General features: G+C 34.7%; 1 protein-coding gene across 2 annotated transcripts in view; it reads right to left on the reverse strand.

Moving 5' to 3' along the window:
- Positions 1–23,675, reverse strand: part of KLHL5 (kelch like family member 5) — a 99,344-nt gene that overhangs the window by 2,974 nt on the left and 72,695 nt on the right. For both annotated transcript variants that reach the window (XM_044682375.1, XM_044682374.1), the window contains 4 exons: positions 19,872–20,096; positions 18,278–18,440; positions 14,563–14,775; positions 4,437–4,608 (listed from right to left, as the gene is read on the reverse strand). In XM_044682375.1, the coding sequence (XP_044538310.1) occupies positions 4,437–4,608; positions 14,563–14,775; positions 18,278–18,440; positions 19,872–20,096 (773 nt within the window). The remainder of the gene's footprint in view (positions 1–4,436; positions 4,609–14,562; positions 14,776–18,277; positions 18,441–19,871; positions 20,097–23,675) is intronic.

A 23,675-nucleotide genomic window follows, 5' to 3' on the forward strand; every position in this document is an offset into this window, starting at 1 on the left:
TAGCTGTGGTCAAATGACTTTCTTGATCATCAAAAGACAAATGTGAAGTCCAGGCCAGGTACATATATACATTTTGGGGAGCTTGAACATTCCAAGACATCTTTAATTGGAGATAGACCTTCATGAAGCCTTTCCCCAAACTGACAGGTGAGGCTTTGCACATCTGTAGGAAAAGTATCATAGAACTTTACCCATTAGCCCAAGTCTGTCCTCAGGACAAAGAGAATGCAAAAATCTATATAGACTGAATGAAGCCAGGTCTGAGACCTGTGGCTCACAAATTCTCCCTAATATATAGGCTTTATGCAATATATAGTATGTAAAAATAAATTCTCACATAGGGAAACAGTTTAGTCTAGTTCCAGAAAAGTTATTGGCTGAAATCTCCAGGATATTTTGAATTCTTTATTTGTAATATGGGGAATTCTCATTTGCCAGTGTGAGAAATATTGTGACTTTTGGATGTATTATAGCCACCAGGTCACATCTTGTTAGGTACTCTAGGCCTGGTTCTCTATCCATTGAGCCACCCAGCTGCCACCCTCCACCCCCTGCCCTTAGGCTTCCCTTTCACGTAGCTAAGATAATGTTTTTCTTTGTCTTTTGCTCATTTTTCTAGTTATTCTTCTCCTCCCATTACCATATCTGTTGAGGTTTCTTCTTTGCTCCTGAGGTAGAAAAAGCACTGTTCAAGTTTGACTTTCAAGGGGGAAGTGGCTTTGCTGGTTTGCGCTGGGAGAGGCTTACAGCTATTTTGTTCAGCTAAAGACTCATCTCTCCATTTTACCAGTTTCTCTGTTGTTTTGTGGGCTGAGCTGGTCTCCACTCTGCTGCTTCACTGCCTCAGGTCATGTGGAAGTGTGCTAGCCTTGTGTTTGTTCTGTTTTTGCTCCCCATGCTGAGTAGCTTAGGCTGGGCTGGTCTCTCACTCTATCTCTTTGCTGCCTTAAGTGCTCTGCTACTTCCTGGGACTCCCTTCTATATCTCTGTTGAGTGGCTTGGGCTGGGCTAATTTCTATTCTGCAGCTTTTTTGCCAATGACCAAGTAATTGTGTTGGGCTGGTCTGATTTATGTTGGTGCCCACAGATGATATGCTAACAGGGCTACTCCTTCTTATTCCTGTAAGATGTTTTTCCTTTGTTTTCAGGTGGTTTCTTTTCTTTTTTTGGTGTGTGGAGGGTTCAGGGGAGCAGAGGGTCCTTTTACTCCATTCTCTTCATTCCCAGCATGCATGTCATCTTTGGTGGTGTGTTTTTTTAGAGGACAGTTTTCCATATGGATATAAAAAACTCTAGTATTATCCTTATACTTGGGACTATTTTATATTTAAAGGATATAATAATTGTCTTTGGCTACAATGCATTGACTCATTTGCCCATGTCTTTTCTGGCAAGCCACATATGTGTTGTTTCAGGGCTGATGAAATTGTAGCTGTCCCTTTCCTCCTTCCTACCTTTTTTAAGAGGACAGGGTCAAAGATTATTAGTCTTTGAAGCCAGAAAAACTGTCCACTCACTAAACCTTAAAATAAATGACTCCATCCTTTGTAATTTCTATCTTCTTCTATCTGGAAATGTGTGCCACGTAAACTCTTTCTCTTTGGGATTTCCCATTTACCACATCTAGACAGAAAACTGCTGATACATGGCAGCTAGAGTAGGGACTTGTTTAGGTGAGTTTGTGTTGGAATTTTGGGCCTCGGTTTCCTGTTTAGGCACAGGAAACCTAAGAAACAGTGATCCTGAGATGACTATACCTCCTTATAGGAGCCCATACTCTAGTTTGGTTTGCTAAAAGACATGGAGGTTGTTGAGGGATACAGAGCCAATATAAAGGTTGAATGTATATTCAACAATGCCAGTAAGTAGTATGCTGTGTTTTAAATATCAATTTTTAGGAAAATATGAATTACAATGATTTCATGTCTGTCCTTGTCAAAAATGTTTTGTTTTTTAAGCATTCATTTCATGTGTTGGAAATAATAGCTGAAACTATATATTTATCACCATATGCTTTGTCCTAGGGAAGCCAAAACTAAGGTTTAAGTGATTCTCCCCAGGGATTTGGATTTTCTCTTAGAAAGCCAGACAATTGAAGAAAAAAAGAACTCGAGTCCTCTCTTCAGAAGAAAGCCTTTCCCCAGGGTTGAACCTAGGTCTGTGTCCACAAACAGCAGTGATTGTCTATTGTTACATATATTTTATAGTTATGTGAATAAACCATGAGTGAGGCTGTGTTTTGTAATGATCAACATGTTGCTTGTTCAATAATCAACAAATTGATAATAAATTGCTCTTATGCCCCTGGAAGTTTTTTGGCACATCTCTTTTGCATCTCATAATTTTCTTCGTAGGGGTTCATAGGTTTGACCTATATTTGGAGGGGTTATGATTCTTTTGGTAAATAAAGGCAGGATAAGGCTTGTGTTTTAAAGAAAATTGCTAAGTGCTTTGCTTTTTTTATGTGTCATGAATGTTTGAAATCATTCATTCTCAATTGTTTTTAGCCTTTTTTCTGCTGAGAAGCTAAAGTTTTCGTCACTTCCCTCATTAATAATGTGTAATGTTTCTACTTTTGGTTTGATCCAACTTATGTTATATTGGACTTTTTGGAGCCAAATGGATGACCAGAATTTTCCACATCTTCCTCCTCTGGAGGTTCTTTTTTCTTCAAAAGCCTCTGTAGGAAAGTCTTTGATTAATGTAATTTATTTTGTTGTTTGTACTCTTTTGATTCCTATATAGACTCAACTTATGACTTTTATTATTAATTTCTGCTTAAGGGAGCTTGGAATTTCTGATCTGCTTTCATTTTCTGGATTTCTTTTGTTGCCTTTATTGAGTAATATGGCTTTCTAGTTTTTTCACTGATTGTACCAACTAGATTCCGATGTACTTTTCTGAAATATGTCAAAAAAAATCTCTTAAAAAATCATTTCTGCATTTATGGTGTTTGATTTTTCTCCTTATGGGACTTTTTTTAAAGTTCTGTCTTTCATTATGTTTGCCATTGGCAATGGCTGATTATATAAACATCTGTGTACCAGTTCTGGAATTATTTTGCATATTTTGCCAACAACTATGGGATGTTACCTTTTTTGAATTATGCTGTTATGATACAATTGGACTCATGCTCTCAAAGATCAAAAAGTGATTTTCAGAATTACAGTTTAAGTATACCTATTATTTTAATTTTGATTGTGTTGGTTTGTCATCCGTTTTGTTATTAGGAATAATTTCTGGAATTTATATTAAGTAAACATTTTCAGTGATCTCAAAGCTATCAGTTTTCTCTCTTTAGATTTTAATAGCTTCTTACACTCATTAGGGATAAAGTTTTTTTTTTTTTTTGGTAGTCCTGCATTGGTCAGCATATAAACTGCCATGAAGCTTGGAGCTGTGATTATTATTGATTAACAAAAGGCAGTATAAAACCACCTATAAATGATATAATCTATTTCCAATTTTCTCATAACATAGTACTGGTACATAAAAAAAGTATTCATGTCTTCAAAATATTTCATGGTTTGCTCATTTGTACTTAAACATTTTCAGCAGATGGGAATAAGGAGTGAAAGTAAAAGAGGAACAAAAAATAACGATGGACAAAATTTCCTCTCAATCTTCCTTTTCCAAATATTTGTCAGAATTTTGTCCATCACTATTTCCTTCAATCCCAGGCTTCCTCCTCGTTATAAATCCAACAATTCCAGACACCTACTTCAATTGATATTCACTTCTATTGTCACAGATCTTCTCTGCTCCTATCCAGCAGGTAGAGAATATAAGGAAAAAAAGGAGTTGCTCTATCTCACTATGAGGGAAGTAAGGAAGAAGGGAGACAGGCTGTTGATAGCCTAAATAATAACTCTGAATCAATTGACCCAGAGAAGCTTTGTGATAAATGGTTGTTAAGTTCTCTTAAGTATTGTTTTTTTGAAATGCCATAGAAATCCAATGGTCAGGAAGAGACAATTGGAGATCCAATCAAAGGATTTATAAGAAAGCTCTTTCAACCACTATAAAGAACAATTTACTTCTTGGCTTATTGAGAAATCTTGAATTTTAAATTATAATCAAATATTTACAAGGTACATATGATTTTCAGGCTCTCTGGACCAATGTTTGTCTTTAGTCATATAATTAGTATGCTTATAATGGACTTGTGGTTGGAGAACCTAATTTTAAATTCTGGCCTGCTTTATTTTCTATCTCTATAACTTTGGGCAAGTCACTTGATCTGTTGGGATCTGTTTCTATATCTAGGAACTGAGGGGGGGGGTTGATCTCTAGCATTTCTACCAGCTCTAATTCCTAACAAGTCTATGAATCAAATAGACTTTCAAATAGTATGTCATATAAGTCTAATTTTATGGGAAGGTGAGAAATTATAATTTTAATAAAAATATAATAGGATCAAAGGAAGAATGGCATACCTGTGTCCACTCATTTGTTTGAGGATCATAGGCCTCTACTGTGTTAAGGTAAGCTTGACCATCATATCCTCCAACTGCATACAACTTATCACCAAGTAAACATACTCCAACTGCATCCCTGCTAATGCTCATAGACGCAACTGCAGTCCACATATCAGTTTTAGGATCATATCTGAAAAATAATTGTAATATTAGTCTCTAGTAACATTCCCCAAACATTAACTGTAAAAATCAGATTCTCACAAAATTTATTGCCCACCTTTAGATTTAATCACCAAGGTGAAAACATCTCCATTTTTGGGTGGTCTGTAACCCACGTGTGATAGAGTAACAAATCAGAATTTACTGACTGCCTCATGGGCAGTCCTAAGAAAAGTGTCTGTTGTGACTGGACACGTAAACTAAGAGGAGGCCACAGATCAGAGGCCACAGGAAGTGATGCAAAAGAGGCCCCTTTAAAAAGAGACCATAGTCAGCTGGGCTGGGTCTTCTGGTTTGTGAACAGGACCTGAAGGAGCTCTGCTGGTTTGTGACTGGGACATTCCACATGGTGAGTCTAAGAATGAATCTTCCTAAACTTCTCTTAAGGAGCTTCCCTTTTAATAGTGACTTTGTGACTGAAGCCCTTAGAGCCTCTGGCCCTCTGACTTTCCAGCCTTGGGTTAATTAGATCTACGTGGATTAACTAGGGGATCGGAGCAAATTACCTACTGTGTTAGATTCTTATTTCCTTATTTCTTCTTCCTCTTCTCATTTGTAAATAAATTTACATAAAAGTCATTTTACCTTGAGGTTACTCTTTATCTGGGGAATGATAATTGTTCAAACCCCTGGCAACCTAACCTTTTAATATATTCAATCAAAAATCCTCTTTCTCCCCATTACACTTATTTTAGACCCATTACACAGGTCAGTTTCAGAACTCACCTTTTAAATATAGTTCAGATTATTTTTGCTAATACTAGCCCACACTGAAGCTTATAAGTCACTTTCCTGATTTGTCATGGTGTGTCATGAATGACTTTGCCCAGAAAAAAATAAGTGATAATCACCTACATGTCTACCTAACTCATTATATATGCCCAAAACGATTCAGTATTTTAAAATGTCTGTTATGTGCCAAGGCACTGTGGGCAGGTAGGCATCATAGTCAATAGAGTGCTGGCCCTGGAGTCAGGAGGACCTTGGAGACTAGCTGTATGACTCTGGGCAAGTCACTTCACCTTGTTTGTCTTAGTTTTCTCATCTGTAAAGTGAGCTAGAGAAGGAAATAGAAAACCATTGCAGTATCTTTGTCAAGAAAACCTTAAATGGAGTCTTAAAGAATGAGATATGACTGAACTATATATAAGCAGAGTGATCTGAGCACTTAACCCCTGAATATATACATGTTTAATAGTTCTCCATCCAGGCTAGCAACCAATATACCCTTTGTTTATTATTATTTCTAGGTCATTTCCTTATTCATGGAAAAGCAGTCCTTTTAGTTTTTGGCAACTCAATTTGAAAAAATTTTTAGTGTGAAATCCTTGTATGAAAATAAATTGTAGCCCTTGTTGGTAGAATTATTTACATATTCAAAGAATGGAAGTAGAATTATTTCTTGTTTATGTAACCATGTTGTTTTCTCCTGGAGTATGGAGTAAGTAAGCTTAAGTTTGGTTGAATACGCCATATTCTCTTATGATAACTACGCTGACTACATTGACTTAGGCCTTTGGCATAGAGGCTGGTTATTAATAGCTTACATAGAGATGTAATTTCACATCTGAGTTCCTTTAAAACTCTTATGTTACCAGTCATTCTTGGGATGCATGGTGATAGTGATTGGATCTGAGGGCCATTATAGCCAAGGAAAGTGAGAGTTAGCAGCTAGAGAGAAAATGAGATAAGGAGAAGGAAGGCCAGGGAAGATTGTGTCCAGCATGCCTGAGAAAGGACCAAGCAGAAGAATCACAGCACCACACCATGACTGGGGGCCATGATCTTCCACACTCTTAAATGCTCTCTGATCTGATTTGGGAATGGGAGTTTCCCTTAATAAGACTCTCTTTTGAATTCAGTTATTAAGTGATCTCACTCTTTGACTGGGTTCTTGCCTTTGAAATAATAAAAGAATCTGTTATTATTGATTTTGTAATATCTTATAAGCTACATTCTGAATCTCTTTTTGGCTCACCTTATTTCTAGCTTTTGAGGTTTCTTTTCACTTAAATCAATTCACTTGATTTAAATTTCCATTAAAAAATATTGCTTTTTTTTTTGAGGCAGCTGGGTAGCTCAGTGGATTGAGAGCCAGGCCTAGAGACGGGAGGTCCTAGGTTCAAATCCGGCCTCAGACACTTCCCAGCTGTGTGACCCTGGGCAAGTCACTTGACCCCCATTGCCTACCCTTACCACTCTTCCACCTATAAGTCAATACAAAGAAGTTAAGGGTTAAAAAAAAATATTGCTTTTACTATATAGTTCTTACCCTCTCCCCAGTCTGTCAAATCTCAATTCTTAGTTCTTTTAATTTGTAGTACATAATTTTCCCCACAGGATTTCAGTCAATAAAAATAAAATATGGCTCTTGTTGACTGTCTGCCTTTTGATCCAGCCATACCACTTCTGGGTTTATACCCCAAAGAGATCATAAGGAAAAAGACATACAAAAATATTTATAGCCTCACTCTTTGTGGTGGCAAAAAATTGGAAAATGAGGGAATGTCTGAACAAATTGTGGTATCTGATGGTGATGGAATACTATTGTGCTGAAAGGAATAATGAACTGGATGAATTCCATGTGAACTGGAATAACCTCCAGGAATCAATGCAGTTTTCAATTCTAAAAAAAGATAGCACTTGTTGTCAATAGTCATCACTACAACTTTATTTTGAACTATTCTTTTATCTTAATATATTTTTCAGGGATTTGTGATCTCATTAGTGTGTATGGGTATACACATATATGCCTGAGCAAGTGACTCCATTGCCCATACCTACTTTTGAGATCCAGGATGGAGAAGAGTGCTTTCGGTTTTGCAAGGGAGGAGGGACCCTGAGGAGAGCAATTGTCTGAGCACAGATCAGCAATGACCACACCTCTTCCTAAATCACATCACCCAACACTGAAGCTTGGGACAGTGCTTCTCCCCCTATCCCTAGGTGAGCAGAACCTAACTTAACATAAAATCCAAAGTCAAGAAATAAGGTAGAATACTGAGCAAACAATAACAAAAAAAAAAAAAAAAAGACTCGATCAAGACACAAACTCAGGTGAAGACAACAACATGAGAATAACTATGAGCAAAACCTCAAAGAGAAAATGGGAATTAGACACAAGTCCAATAAGAATTCCTTGGAGATCTAAAAATGATTTTAAAATTCTAGTAGAGGAAAAATTAGAGAAATAAGAGCAATGAAAGAAAATTATGAAGAGAATAGTTTATTTAAAAAGGCACAAAACTTCACTGAAGAAAATAAATCCTTGAAAAGCAGATTTGCCAAAATGAAAAATGAAGTACGATAGTTTTACAGAAGAAAAAAATGAATAATTAATGAAATAGAAGACTTTCAAACATTCAGGATGAAAAGACTAGAGCAGGATGTAAAGATTTCAGATAAAAGACTTAAGAGAAATATAAAAAGGTAAAAATCAAAGAGAATCCATAAAGCATTAAATAAAGTTTATATCATTATTAGGGCAGTTTGAAGGAATCTCTACATATAGGTCAAGGGAATAAGTCGATTATGTTGGGATGATGTTATTTTTTTAATTGGAGAAAAAGAAAAATAAGGTAAATCATCTCACATAGAAGCAGCATGCAAGAAAATCCTTTTTATACTGGAGGGGTGGAAGGAAAAACAGGGTGTGTGTGGGAGTGGTCAATACTTGAACATAATTGTCATCTGAAGTGGCTCAAAGAGGGAATAATACACAATACACATTGAGTTGTGTACAGGAATTTATCTTACCTGATAAATAGGAAGAGAAAGAGATAAGAGAGTGGTAATAAGAGGGAGAGCAGATTGACAGAGGCATTAGAAGTAAAATAGACCTTTTGAGGTGGGATAGGGTAAAAAAATAAGCAAAACCAAAAGAAAATAGGGTGAAGTCACCCATAAAATGGAAAAAGCAGACTAGATTAAAAAACAGAATCTAACAATTTGTTGTTTACACTTGAAACACACTTGAAACTGAAAGAAACACTATATTTTGCTAATAATATCCACATTAAATGTACCAAATAGCATGGCATTCAAATTTCTAAATGAATAGTTAAATATGTAGGAGGAATAAATAAAAACTATATTAGTGGGGGACTTCAAATTCCCTCTCTTAAAAATAGATAAATCTAACTATAAAATAATAAGCTAAGGAGATGAATAGTTTTAAAAAATTTATATATGATAGATAGGCCTCTGGAAATTGAAAGGAACATACCTTTTTCTTATTTGTATATGGAAACTTCACAAACAAATATGGAAAAGCAGAAATATTTTTCTAAGACTATAATGCAATAAAAATTACATTCAATAAAGGGTCTTAGAAGCAGAGAATGAAAATTAATTAGAAACTACACGATCTAATCCTAAAAATCATAAAACAATTTCATTAATGACAAATAGACAATCTACCAAAATGAGAAAAATATCTCTAAATGTACAACAATAAAAAAATCAGATCAATGAACAGTGTATGGAAGGAAAAAAACCTAGAAAGATCATATTTAATAATCTCCAATTAAAAACCAAAATGAAAACCCTGAAAAATCAGAAGAGGGATTAGTAAAATTGAAAGTTAAAAAATACACTCAACTATCAAGTAAGAGCTGTTTTTATGAGAAAAGCAATAAAATAGAGAAACTATTGGTTAGTTTGACTTAAAAAGGGGAAGAAAATAAAATTGTAGATTCTAGGTGAAACGGGTGAATGTTTACAAAAATATAATTTGGACAGATTAATAGAAGAAGAAATAGAATAATAAAATAATCCTATCTTTAAAAAAAGAAATTGAATAAGCCATAAATGAGCTCCCTAAAGAAAAATTCCCAGGAACCAGATGGATTTAAAAGTGAATGTTAAAGTGAACAATTAATAATATATAAACTATTTTATATAAATAAATTCCTTCTATGACACAAATAGAGGGAACAAAAAGAAAAAAATTCCCTATGAATACTGATGTAGAAAATCAGGAAACAGAACTCTTTGCAGATGATATAATGGTATATACTTAGGGAACCTTAGGGAATCAACTAAAAATTAGTTGAAACAATGAACAATCAGCAAAGTTTTAGCATGTAAAATAAACCATCAGCATTTCTATATATTACCAACAAAACCCAACAAGAAGAGACAAATTCCATTTAAAATGTAGACAATAAAATAATTCTTGTGAGTCTACCTACCAATACAAACTCTGGGACTATAGGAACAAAGTTACAAAACATTTTATACAAAGATGATCTAAAAAGTTGGAGAAATATATTGATTGCTCATGGCTGATAATCCTACCTTAATTTACAGTGCCATACCAATAAGACTTAAAAACAAAATATAGAATATCAAAGGGATAAATGAAGAGAGGCAGCCTAGCATAACTGGATTTCAAATGATATTACAAAGTAGTAATCATCAAAACAATCTTGTATTGGTTAAGAGAGAGGTGGACCAGTGGAATAGACTAGGTGCACAATACCTTAGTAATCTAGTGTTTGATAAATTCAAAGATCCAAACTTTTGATTTAAGAATTAATTTGACAAAAATTACTGGGAAAACTGGAAAGCAGTTTGGCAAGAACCAGGCATAGATCAAAATTCTACTCTGTACACCATGATAATGATTCAGACATAAAGGGATTAACAGAAGAGTTTATGACCAAATGAGATAATCAAGGAAAGTAAAATAGATAATTTTTATGATATGAAATTAAAATGGTTTTGTACAAACAAAATGAATACATCCAAAATCAGAAGGAAAGCAGGAAACTAGAAGAAAAAATTTCAAGCAAATTTCTGATTAAAGCCTCACATTTCAAATAGAGAACTGAGTCAAATTTGATAAGTGATCAGGCAGTTTTCAGAAGAAGAAATCAAAGCTATCAAGATACATGAAAAAAATCCTCAAAATCACTCATATCTATCATACTGGCTAATATTACAGAAAAGGAAAATTACAAAAACCGGAGGCTATATGAAAAAATTAATCATGATCATGGATTTCTGGGTCTGGTCCAACCATTCTAGAGAACAATTTATTACAAAAGAGATATAAAACTATGCCTACCCTTTGACCCAGCAATATAGTGATATTCCCAAAGAAATAAGGAGGGAAGGACCTATATGTCAAATATTATATAGCAGCTCATCAAGGGGATGTCCATCAATTGGAGAATGGCCGAACAAGTTGTGGTTTTTTAATGTGATGTAATACTATTGGGCTATAAGAAATGACAGGCAGGATGGGAAGACATATGAAGTCAAGTGAAATGAGCAGAAGTAGAACATAGTACATAATAACAATGTCATAATGGTGATTAGCTGTGAAAGACTTTGCTACTTTGACAAAGGCAATAATCCAAGATAATTCAAAGGGCTCAAAATGAAAAATGTTATTGTAGTTTTCTTTTTCTTTTTTGCAACATGGATAATATGGAAACATAATATGGATCAAGGGAGAGAATTTGGAACTTGAAATGTAAAAAATGAAAACCAGAATTTTTATGTTAAAAAAGAATTGACATGAATTGAGTAAAAAGATGAATATTATAAATATTACAAAAGAATAAATCCCCAAATGATAAAAATAATTTGAACTCCCAAAGGAAGAAAAAAGAAAAACTACATGCCTTCTTTTGGTAGAATGTTTGATGCAATTCATTTGTAAATTCAACTGGTCTTATACAATAGGACCTCATTTTATGAGATCAATATGTTCCCAGACCCTTTGTGTAAGCTGAAAATCATGAATAATAGCAAACTTCATTATTTAATAAGTTTTTCTTATATGGCATTTTACAACTTTTCTTAGGCTTATCAGAGTTATCAGTAAAAATAGCATTAGTGAAGCAAAGAGACGCATTACTCTGATGTGGACACAACTTATTACAAGCAAGAACTCTGGATAAGACTGATGCAAGAGCTAATGTCTGGCACAAAAATAATGTGCATAATAACTCGGTGATAATAAGTATGACTGGTCATACTGCTTTGAGATTCTACATATTTTCTACCTTTATTTTTTCTATTGCAATCATGTATACCTAAATTCATGTGTATTGAATTTACATAAAATGAGAACCTAATGTAAAAGACCAGGTGGATTTACAAATGAATTCTAACAAACATTAAAAAATCTATGTTTTTGATAAATAAATTAAAGAGAAACAATGGAAAGAAAGAAAAAGGATAGCCTAAGATCTCTAAAGAATATCAATGCAAAAAATTTAAATAAAATATTAGCAAGTAAGCTACAATAGCCATTAGAAAATTATGATCAGGTTCAGTTCATATTAGGAATACAAGGTTGGTTCAGCATAAGAAAAGTGATAAAATATAAAAATATATAAATACTAAAACCTATATGTTGGATATTAAAAGCCTTTTGACAAAAATGTAGTAATTTTCTTTTAAAAACCCTAGAAATCATAAGATTAGATTTTTCCTTAATATAGTAAATAGTATTTCTCTAACTCTAAGAGTAAACATTAAATGTAATGGAGAAAGGTAAGAGAGAGCTTTCCAATAAAATCAGGGGGAAAATCAAGGATGCCCATTATTATCACCATTGCTTAACACACTGCTTGAAATGCTAGCAGTAGCAATTAGACAAGAAAAAGTAAGTGAATAAGAAATAAAAATTAATTACCTTTGAATATATGATACAGAGAAGTACGGAATCAATTAAAATTAACTGAAACAATTTTATTTATGGATTTAATTTATTATTTACTATGAACTTTAGCAATATGTTATAAGAAATAAGACAAATCCACAAGTAGTTAGAAAGAGTAATGCAATTAAAAATAGCAAAAAAATCTATAAAATACTTGGAAGTGTATCTTTCAAGATTCTCCCAGCGTCTATATAAATTCAACTTGTATTTTGTAGAAATAAAGATCTAAATAATTGGAGGAACATTAATCATTAATGAGGAATTAATAAAAATGCTAACACTATGTAAATTAATTTCCTTATTCACTATTGTATCAACCAAATTCCCAAAAGAATATTTTATTGGTTGCAAGAAATAACAAAATTCATGTGGAGGTCAAAAATCTGGCCCCAGACACTTTACTAGTTGTGTTACTAAATCATCTGACCTCTACTTGATTGTTTCCTCATCTATAAAATGGGGAAAATAATAGCACCTACCTCCCAGGGGTTGTTTTAAGAATAGATCAAATGAGATAAAAACTGTGAAATGTGTAACACATTCAACACTATATAAATATTAGCAGTTAGCTATAGATCTCAAATTGAACCATAAAATAGTAAAGATTAAAATGATCTGGTAGTAGTTTTTTAAAATGTGAGGTCAATTAATGGCACAGATTGAAGATACAACATATAGAAGGAAATATGATTTCATTCCTGGGGAAAGACTCCTTCTTTAACAAAAATGGGAAAATTGGAAAGGAGTTTAACAGAAACTGAGTTTCACATCATACATACAAAAAAGATAAGTTCATATTTTTAGTGAACAAAAAGAACTTTAAGTACTGAGTACTAAGTCAGGATCACATAAACTTTAACAGCCACCAATAGAAAAGGAGTATAGAGCTTAGAATACAATATTCTAAAAGACAAAAGAGAATAACTTACCTAGAAAAACTGAAAAAAAAATAAAACTAATGAAATAGAATACCTCTTCTGAAGACCAGAGTTGAGCAGAAGCTTTGGAATACAAATTCAGGAGTCAAGAGGTAAAATACATAGAAAATACGTAAATAGGATAAACGGTTTACAATGTAATTGGAGGAAATGATAGGAGTGTCTCCATTAGAACTTTAATTTTATCAGGGGGTCACAGAAGGAATTAAATAAGAGGCCATAGGAATGATTTTGTTATATTTTGGTCATCTTTAAAGAACAAAGAAAAGGGAATCTAAGAATAAGAATCTTTAAAGAACAAAGAAAAGAGAATCTAAGAATGTGGGAGAAAAGATGGGGTTGCTTATATAACTGGGCTGTACAAGAAGAAGATTATACAAAAAAGGAGAGAGGGTAAGAGATACTGACAACCTCATTTTCATCTAAACTGGTTAAATAAAGGCAAGGAGAATATCCACAGAACTGGATGCAGAAATATATTTCACTCAATGAGGAACTAGAAAAGAGAATGGGGTAGGAAATAAAAATGAGACCAGATTCAGTGAAAGCCTGGATCTAAGCAAAAAATCTCTAACCTTAGGGTAGATCTCAAAGAGGGATTTGAAATGAGAGAAGGGGCTAGCCATCTTGGCCACTAGCAACATGATCTTCAGATCAACTGTCACCAATGGGTTCCTGGAATAGCAGTGCTCCCTAAACTCCCTAGATCCCTACATTTAGCCCAGCCTCTATAGCCATCATCCAGGGAAGCAAGTCCCAGAGAGATACGACCTGGCAACTATTTCTGCCTTCAGTAAGTTCTTTTGACTAAAGTCTAGCCCAGTGGTTCTCAAACTTTTTTGGCCTACTGCCCCCTTTCCAGAAAAAATATTACTTAGTGCCCCCTGTCACATACTATCACTGCCCCCTTACAGTTATTCACTGCCCCCAATGCACCTGTGGCCATCACCGCCCCCCCCCCCCGGTATGGTGGTGCTCACTTTGAGAATCACTGGTCTATACTATTAAATGATTCAATATCAGAACCACAATTTCATTAATGGAAATGAAATTAAAGATGATGAATCTGCTTTGCCACTGTACCCTAAGGACGATGGAACCTTTCTATTTGATTTGTTGCTGAAACTTCCTCATTGGAGTGTCCATTGGAATGTGAGCTTTTTGAGAACAGAGACCATCTTGCTTGCTTGCATACAGTATAATAGTTTGTACCAAGTGAATCCTTAATAAATGCTTTTTCATTCCTTCATTCAAAATGACAAACAAGCCAGAGTTTCAGATAATTTGTGCTATAACTTTTGGACGCTACCTTTCGACACAATCTGATAGTCTGGAAGTCAAGTTGGATGCTGGTGCATCATGTCCTCCAATAGCATACAATAATCCATTCCAGGTAGTTACTCCTACTCCACCTCTTCTTTTTGACATTTGTGCACAAAGTGTCCATTTGTTAGTATGTGGATCAAAGCATTCTACAGATTTGAGACAAGAACTTCCATCACGACCCCCAACTGCATACAGTCTGTAAAGAGAGCAAATGAAATAGCAAATAAGAAAAGACATGTTCTACCATATCTAGGACAAACAGGTTCTGAAATGACAGTAATACCAAACCAAGAGTAACTGAAAGGTTAAATAGCTGAGAAGGAAGGAACAATTAAAACTGAAATGATAACATGACTAAATAAACTGAGTTTCAACTGTGATGAAATATTCTCTACTTTTAGAGCCAAAAAAAGTCCAATAGAATATATAGTAAAAAAAAAGCCTATCTGTGAAGCCCCTCATATTTTCTGAGGAAAATGGCTAGTCTTCGCCTCTTTTTATAACATCTAAGAATATAACAAAGACTAAAGCCTGCTTATATAATAATACAACACTAGTAAATTGGGGTGGGGGGTGACCAACAGAGAAAAGCATCATCTCATGAACAACTGTCTATTTCCATGTGGTGTACCTGTATTACAACCTTCAGGCATCAGATCTCAAATCAAAGTGTTTGGTTGGTATCTAGAATGTTGAATTACTAATGCTTGGTCTGTAGACCTAGGAACCCATGATCCCTTTTAGGGAGAAAGACATGAAATCTAGAATGATCCCATGCATCATTCAAGTGAAAATAAAGAATCAGAAAACATTGTTTTATCCTGAATTAATCTAATTTAACATCTTTCCTTAAGTGCCTAGATTGTGAAGAGAAGGTTGCCTAATAGATAAAAAACAAAAGTACAATCCTGAAAAAGACTGGGGATAATGTTAGAAAGAAGAAACCAAACATAAGGTAGGAAATGGAAGAGAAAAGGTTGGAAAGGGATGAGGAAAAATGGAAAATGAGCAAGGAATAGTAAGTATTAGAGGGCAAAAAGCTTCATTTTCCAGTTACAAATAGAAGTTGTCAAGTAAACTTTGTACCATTGTGATTTGACCTTATTGAGAGCTATAGAGTACCAAAAAACATGTAATTCTTTTTTTAAAAAGAGTTAAAATAAGAATTTTAAAAATCTTAATTCTAGATAACAGTTTGCTATTTGTAATTTGCTTTTGAGAGAGAAATAATGAAGTGTATTACAGTTGATCAAATGCTTAGAAAGTATTAACATGCTAAGCTAAGGGGCAGCTAGGTGGCACTGTGGATAGAGGGCCAGGCCTGGGATTCAGAGGACCTGGGCATAAATATGGCCTTAGACAAGCCTTATCTGTCTGATCCTGGGCAAGTCACTTAACCTCAAATTGCCTAGCCCTTATCACTTTTCTGTCTTGAAATCTATACTTAGTATGATCTAAGATGGAAGCTACTGTTAAAAAAAAAAAAGTAAACCTGTCTAGCTTTTAAATTGCCTAGACTAACAGAAGAAGAAATAGAATACTTAAATAATCCCATATCAGAAAAAGAAATTGAGCAAACCCTGCAATGAATAGTGTCAAGCCTGAAGTCAGGAAAAGTAATCTTTTTTTTTTTTAAAGAGGAAAAAAAAAACCACTGCTAAATGTAAAATATCTGTAAGAAATCCAATTTAAGACACCTAGTAACATTGGCATTTGGAAATGAGATTAGAGGATCACAAAGCAAACCAATTATATTGAAATATAATTATATCTATATATATTAAAGTTCATAGACCTCAGATTAAGAACTTTTGCCCTATTAGGAAGAAGTGATATGTCAGCCACTGTGAAAAATTTCCAATTTTCCTATCTCATACTAATTCTAAAGGCCAATAAGAGAACACCATATGTTTTTCTGATCTATAGGATTTGTGTTTGTTTAAGCAATGATAAAGTTTCATTTTTTTTTCCTTTAGGGACATCAGTGGAAATACTGGTATAACAAACAAACAAACAAAACCAACCTAACTCATTTAAATTCTTTTCTCTCACCCTTGTGGTATGTCCAACAAGAACTAAAATGTCTATCAGAAAAAATTATACTCTTAGTTAGCAAGGGCATATATAGGTGAATTACAAAATAAATAAGCCCCTGAAATGTTTTTTTCAGTTTTCATAGGTATGTTTGCAGATAAATTATTTAGTGATTTAGCTGTTGATAAATTCTTATTTACCTATGGTTTGGTTACATAATTCTAAACAAGTACACATGGAAGAATCATGGATAAAGTTAGTGAAAATTTGGGAGAAATGAGAACATTTTAATACTTTTTAGCTTTTTGTGAAATTTGTGTATTTTCTTAGATGTATTATTGCTTTTATACTCTATTGTTTTACCTCATTTGCACTCACATTGTGGATCATGGCTAAGCTAAGAGGAAATGTATCTAAATTCTTGGGTAAGAACCTTTATATTCTATCCCTACTTAAGTGACATGAATTACAACATGCATATATTTTTTTTTCTCATTGTCACTAACTATAGGAGATATATATTTGAAATTTTAGCACATTTTTAAAATTGCATGTACAATTTTTGTATTTAAAGCACATTTATCTAAATTGAAAGAGTTTTTGATTATTAGATTAGTGTAGGTTTAGTATATCCATTAGTTCTAACTGTAACTGCCTACCCAAAAAGCCTTAGACTACTGAAACTGCCATTGGTACTTTGCTATTATGGGACTTTGAATGTATGTCTGATTCAACAAAATGAGATCAACACTGGCCTCAGACACTTCCCGGCTGTGTGACCCTGGGCAAGTCACTTGACCCCCATTGCCTACCCTTACCACTCTCTTCTAACTAGGAGCCAATACACAGAAGTTAAGGGTTTAAAATAAAAAAATTTTTTTTTTAAATTATTAAAAAAAAACGAGATCAACAAAGGAGCACAGATTTCATCAGTACAGTGCCAAAGAAGCACAGATATCAATATAGTGCCAAAGAAGCACATACCTAACCTGCATGATGCCAAAAGAGCACACAGTTCAAAAAGAGAAACCAATCCTACTAGGATTGCTAAGACTTCTATGCTAATAAAAAGGACTTGAACCTAGTGTGAGAATTGAGGTTGAGACGCTTAACATACGTTAAGACGTAGGACTCTTTGAACCACATTCCTTGTGAAAATTTATGTCAAGTACCTAACAATGGGCTGTTCTGGCTCCATATTATATCCCTGAGAAGAAATGATGAAAGAAGAAAAGAAGAAACGATGTAATATCAGACCAATATCAGACCAATAAATACAAATCTAGTCCTTTTCCTAACTTTCTTACTATGGTGGTTGACTGTGGTCCTGCCTGCTAAGTGGTGGAGAAACAAAACTGGGAAGTGGCTTATAATTAATAACTTAATAGACTTCATCATATGGAAAACAGGGTACTGAAAAGCCATAAAGAAGATAATGAAGTTGGTCCCTGAATAATCAAGAGAAAAGAAAGGGGGAGAAAAGCAAGAGGAGTAATAATTAAATAATGATGGATTATACTAAATAACTAAAATATCTCAATGAATTAAACAGTATTTCAATATTTTAATAGATTTTCTTTACTTAGAATAACAAAAAATCATAGATCATTTAAATATTTAAATGAAAAAGGTCTTATTTTCTTGAAATGTGAATATTTCCTTACTTTCCACTTAATACTGCTACACCAACTGTGCTCCTGGGTGTGGACATACTAGCAACAAAATTCCACTGTCGAGCCTGAGGGTCCCACCTCTCCACTGTATTAAGGTAGCTCCAACCATCATGCCCACCTATAGCATACATAGGACCTTCCAATACAGCCACACCTAAAAAGAGGGGGAAAAAGATTTGAAAAGTGTTTCTGGAGTTTCAAATACTCATTTAAATTAAACTCTTAAGTGAACTAAGTGAACTGATAACCTAAAATTCTTATTAAAAATTTATGTTAATATGACTATCTGGATGGAAGCAGAAGCAGTGGCATATAGTTGAAGTATCAGCAACAACCACAAATCAGTCAGTTTGGAGCTAGTAAATAGTATTCATGTGATAATAGCTTTGTTCAATTTTAAAAATAAAGTTCTACTGATTTTTTTTTTCCACTTGAATATCACTCTTCACCCTCCCCAAGCACCGATTCCATTCTCCTCTGGCTCATCATTGTAACAGAAATCCATGGTCAAGCAGAACAAGTCAACACAGTGTCATATCTAAAATTAAATGTGTCATTCTACTCCTCCAGTTCATTCCCCCCCTCAGCTAAGAGGTAGGAGAAATTATTTCTTCTTCAAGGACAGATAATCAGAAATAAGTTCACCTAGTACAATTCAGATAAGTGGCTCTAGACTAGGTCTCTCTACAGCTTTCATTTTTGTTTACTATAATTTTGCTATAAGATGTTTGTTTATTTGGCCTAAAACAGCATGAGCCACAAACTCAGACTGACAGATACTTTTAAACATCTCTACTGACCATGAAGAGAAAAGAAAGACTTTGGATTATACAAACACCACGGGCACTGTTAGTCATACTGCTGTTTCTAACATAATTTCTCTCCTACTCTTAACATTTTTTACATCACCCTCTTACCATACTGATCAAACACAGGCTGGTTTGATTTAAGTATGAAATAGTCCCTTTCCCATTATTTAGCTTCCCAAAACTGCCAAAATTGCCGCCACAATGAGCTTTCTCCTGTTTCTGTATTTTGGGCTGGCAAAAAAAATATAAAAACTGTGAACTGTGCCAAAAGACACAGGTCTGGTAATGGACTGTATACCTATCATTTAAGGACCAACTTAGCTAAATTCTGAGAGGCTCATTATAATTATAAGAGATTTTTGCCTTAATTTTCATACCACCGTTAACTTAAAATGAGCAGCTGGTCGGTCACATGGTTAGTAAGAATTTGCAAAATCAAACTTATCAATTGCAGGTCTGGTGTTTTTTAACTGGCTACCTTCACTATTTTACCTGATATAAATCTTCTGCCATCTGTTCTTTGGTTTGTAAATTATTATTTTTCCTTATTTGATCTTTGAAATACCATTGTACCCATTCTGCTTATGTTATCAGAACCTATATAATGTTGCAGAAACTAAGATTCTGGGTTCCCTGATTTTTGTATACAATGATGCCTATGCTCTGAGCATAATAAATTAGGTTTTTCATATCTTTGTGTCATTGATTTTTGTGATTGTCAGTGGTATCAGGTATGATAATTAAAAAATTTTTATAAAATGATTTGTTATACTTACCAAGGCCATGCCGATGTGTGGACATGGGTGGCATAACACTCCATGTTTTAGTTTTGGGATTGTAACACTCCACAGTGTTCAAAGTCTTCAGTCCATCTCTACCACCAACAACATACAACTTGTCATCCAAAACTGCAACACCAAACTGTAATCTCCGTCCATTCATATTAGCTACTGGAGTCCACATGTTTGTTCGGAGATCATATTTTTCAATGCTTGTTGCTCCTTTAGAGTAATATATATCAAAATTACATTTATGTAATTAATAATGTAACTTCATCCTAATTGGAACTTTTAATTAAATTATTTATATAAAGGAGTAACTTTTATCTTTATTAATTTAATATATTTAAGTTATTTTACCTCAATAGTTAAGATCTTTGAAGACACTTTCTATATTCACATGCATATAAACAATTATTTAAATGAACCAAAAACTCTAGTTCCTAGCAGATGATACATGGAAAAATTTGGTTCATCCAAAATGAATTATCTGAAACTCTGTTCTCAAACTAGAGAAAACAGCTAGAGGCCATTCCCCTAGTCATAGTCAAGTAATTCAAAGATGGAGATCATTTGGAATCTGTCCTCATGCTAATTGTTTATTATCCTGAACAGATGTAGTTTTAATTGCTTCTCACCATTTCTTGCTTTATACCTCTAACCCAGCTGTAATGAGATTAAATCTATCCTGCCCATCTTTAGAGTTAATCACCAAAGGTGAAAACATCTTCATTTAACTCACAAGTTGGGAGGTCTGTAACCCACATGTGCTAGAGCGAGTAACAAATCAGAATTTACTAACTGCCTCCTGGGCAGTCCTAAGAGTCTGTTGTGATTGGACATGCAAACTAAGAGGAAGACACAGGAAGTGATGCAAAAGAAGCCCCTTTAAAAAGAGAGAGTTGAGTGAGCCAGGGGCTCTTCTGGTTCGTGAACGGGACCTGAAGGAGGCCTGCTGGTTGGTGGAGGAGTGCTGGCTGGGAACTTGAAATCTTGGTAAGACTGTTCTTAAATCCTTCCCTTAGAACTACACGTGGTGAGTGTAAAGACCAAATCTTCCTGAACTTCTCTTAAGGAACTTCCCTTTTAATAGAGGCTCTGTGGGTGAAGCTTTTGCTTTGTTTGCCTCTGAGGTCCTTTGGGCCTCTGGATCCCAAGGCCAGATTTCCTTCAAAGGAGGGTTAATTAGATCTACCTGGATTAAACTAGGGGATCAGAGCAAATTACCTACTATGTTAAATTACTTATCCTATCTTATCCTCTCATTTCCTTATTTCTACTTCCTCTTCTCATTTGTAAATAAATTTCTATAAAAGTAATTTAATTTGAGGTTATTCTTTAATTGGGGTCTGATAATTGTTCAGTCCTCTGGTGACCAACCTTTTAATATTCAACCAAAAAAACCCCTTTCCCCCTTACACAGCCAAGAAAGTCTTCCTTGTCTTCAAAATTATGACTTCCTGGCCCAAAGGACACTGACCTACCTGGTACCAGGTATAAAGACTTATCTGAGATCACCCTATTAATGAACCTTCAAAGCATTACATGCACCTCATCCTATTTAAGCAATACAATCAATCAATATCCTAAAGTCTAGCTTTCTCCAAAATTAATTAATTATTGTCCTAGGCCTCTTAGAGAAGTCAATGCCTTTCTTGGAGAAAAATGTAAAGCTGGGAAGATATCTTTGTAGTTGTTCTCCTCTTCACCAAAAGTGCCTTTTATATCCTGTTGCAGTTAGTCTTTCTGAGGTCTCAGTCAGCTATAAAGAATATCCTTTCTATAAATCTTATTTGGATGCTTAATTTTTTGCTTTCTTTCCTCCTACTCAACACAAACAAAGATTTGATCATTTGGAGAAGCATTTGTTGCCAAATGTAGGAACTAAATGGGTAGGAGAACTCAATCAGTTCTTCTGTTCATGTAAACCTTATAATCTTAGAGAAATAGCATTACTCAAAGATTTTGGGTACAGTAATATATACTTTCAAAAGCAATTGGGGCCCTGATCCAAAACCAGGATGAAGTTGCTTTATCTAGAAGAGACCCTTCAAAGAAACCTGGTTAAGTTTTAAAAATTATTAGTGGGTGAAATGCATTGTCCTATGCTCCCTTTCCTACCTGTCTTTTCTTACTGCCAACCCAAAAACTAAGTGGAAGGTTCACAGGTATTTGGATGAGACCTAAGGCATGATATACTTATCCTAGTGTCAGTAACATTTTAATAGCTTAACAACTGAGGAGGAAAAAATCATTGTGGAGGGGAAGCCCATCTTTGTCATCACCACCAACTAATAGGCAGATGGACACAGGAACCCTGAAAGTGGCAGCATCCCTTTAGACCTCTGATCCACTTTCATCCTAGCCTTTTCAAGGCTATTTTTGCAGAGGCAATACCTGTCAAGAAGGGTTCAGCTCTCCCAAGTAATGGTTAACTAATTATCTCATACAGGGTAGGCAAGCTAGCCTAATTGAAGCAGCCAGGCACCCTGACAGAGAAATAGGACATAGCATGTGCCAGGCAAGTTAAACCACCACCACCTTGTTTCTAATTGGGATAGCCTAGGATACAAGAGCTTTGGAAAACAGCAATGCAGCCTTATAATTCCTAAAAATGCTAAACCTACAATTACTGGTGATCCAGAAAAGAAAGTTCTTGCCATCAGAATTCTTGGCACAATGGTTCAACATCAGAAACATATCATTTTATCAGTGGAAATGACATTAAAGAAGCTACATTACCATCTGCTTTATTGCTGTGCTCTAAGAACCATGGGACTAGCAGCTAAAATCTCCCATATGTATTGTCTCCTCTGTTAGAATGTGAGTTCCTTGACAGCAGGGACTGTCTCCCTCTTCTTTGTATCTCTACCATGTAGCACAGCACTGTGTACATATTAAGTGCTTAATAGTTGATTCATTAATTCACTCACTCAATGAACAGGTTTGTGGGTAGAAATATAAACTAATATGATGCTTATTACTTTATCCTATTCATAAGTTTGCCATTTTATCATAGAAAGATTAATTAAATCCTTATTGAGGACACTGGCTGGATGGGAGATACAAAGAAATCGCTGATAGAATCCTGAAGGAATTTATGATCTATTGGGGATACATGGATATACACACAGATTTCTAGAGGTTATGAGGGACCTCAGAGGTCATCTAATTGAATCTTTTATTTCACAGTTAAGGAAACTGAGGTTCTGAGGAGTTAAATGATTTGCCTGAGGTCCCTCACACAGTGGCAGTGCTGGGACTAGAATCTTCTAACTTAGAGTCCCAAGCTCTTTCCACATCATCAATGAAAAGTAAAATAATCATTCTGGCTTGCTTGGAAAAGCTTTATTTGATTGCAAATTGTGGAACTTGAGCTGGGTCCTGAAGAAGAGGTAGGATTTGAAGAGCAGAAAAGAAAGTGGTGAGGCATTTTGAGTGGGAGAAGCAATGTAAACAGAAATGATATTCAGTAAATATAAGCATTTCCAATTTGGCTAGAGCAGGTTTGTTTTTCGAAATAAAATTGGAAAGGCCTTTAGGGCAAGATTATGGCAAGCTCAAAATTCAGACTTAATCCAGTAGCAGGTGAATGATATTTAAGGAAGAGTGAACTGGTGGTGAGATTCAAACACAGAACCCTTATAACGTCATTCCTGCAGTGCTGTAAAATGACCTCCTGATTTCCCTGTGATGTCTTTTATCTCTCCAGTCCATTCTGTATATCATCACCAGATTAGTCTCCCTAATGTGTCATGTCATTTTTCACTCAGAATCCTTCAGCAACTTTCATTATCTAAA

This window comes from Gracilinanus agilis, chromosome 6, assembly GCF_016433145.1.
Source record: "Gracilinanus agilis isolate LMUSP501 chromosome 6, AgileGrace, whole genome shotgun sequence".
Classification (NCBI taxonomy): domain Eukaryota; kingdom Metazoa; phylum Chordata; class Mammalia; order Didelphimorphia; family Didelphidae; genus Gracilinanus; species Gracilinanus agilis.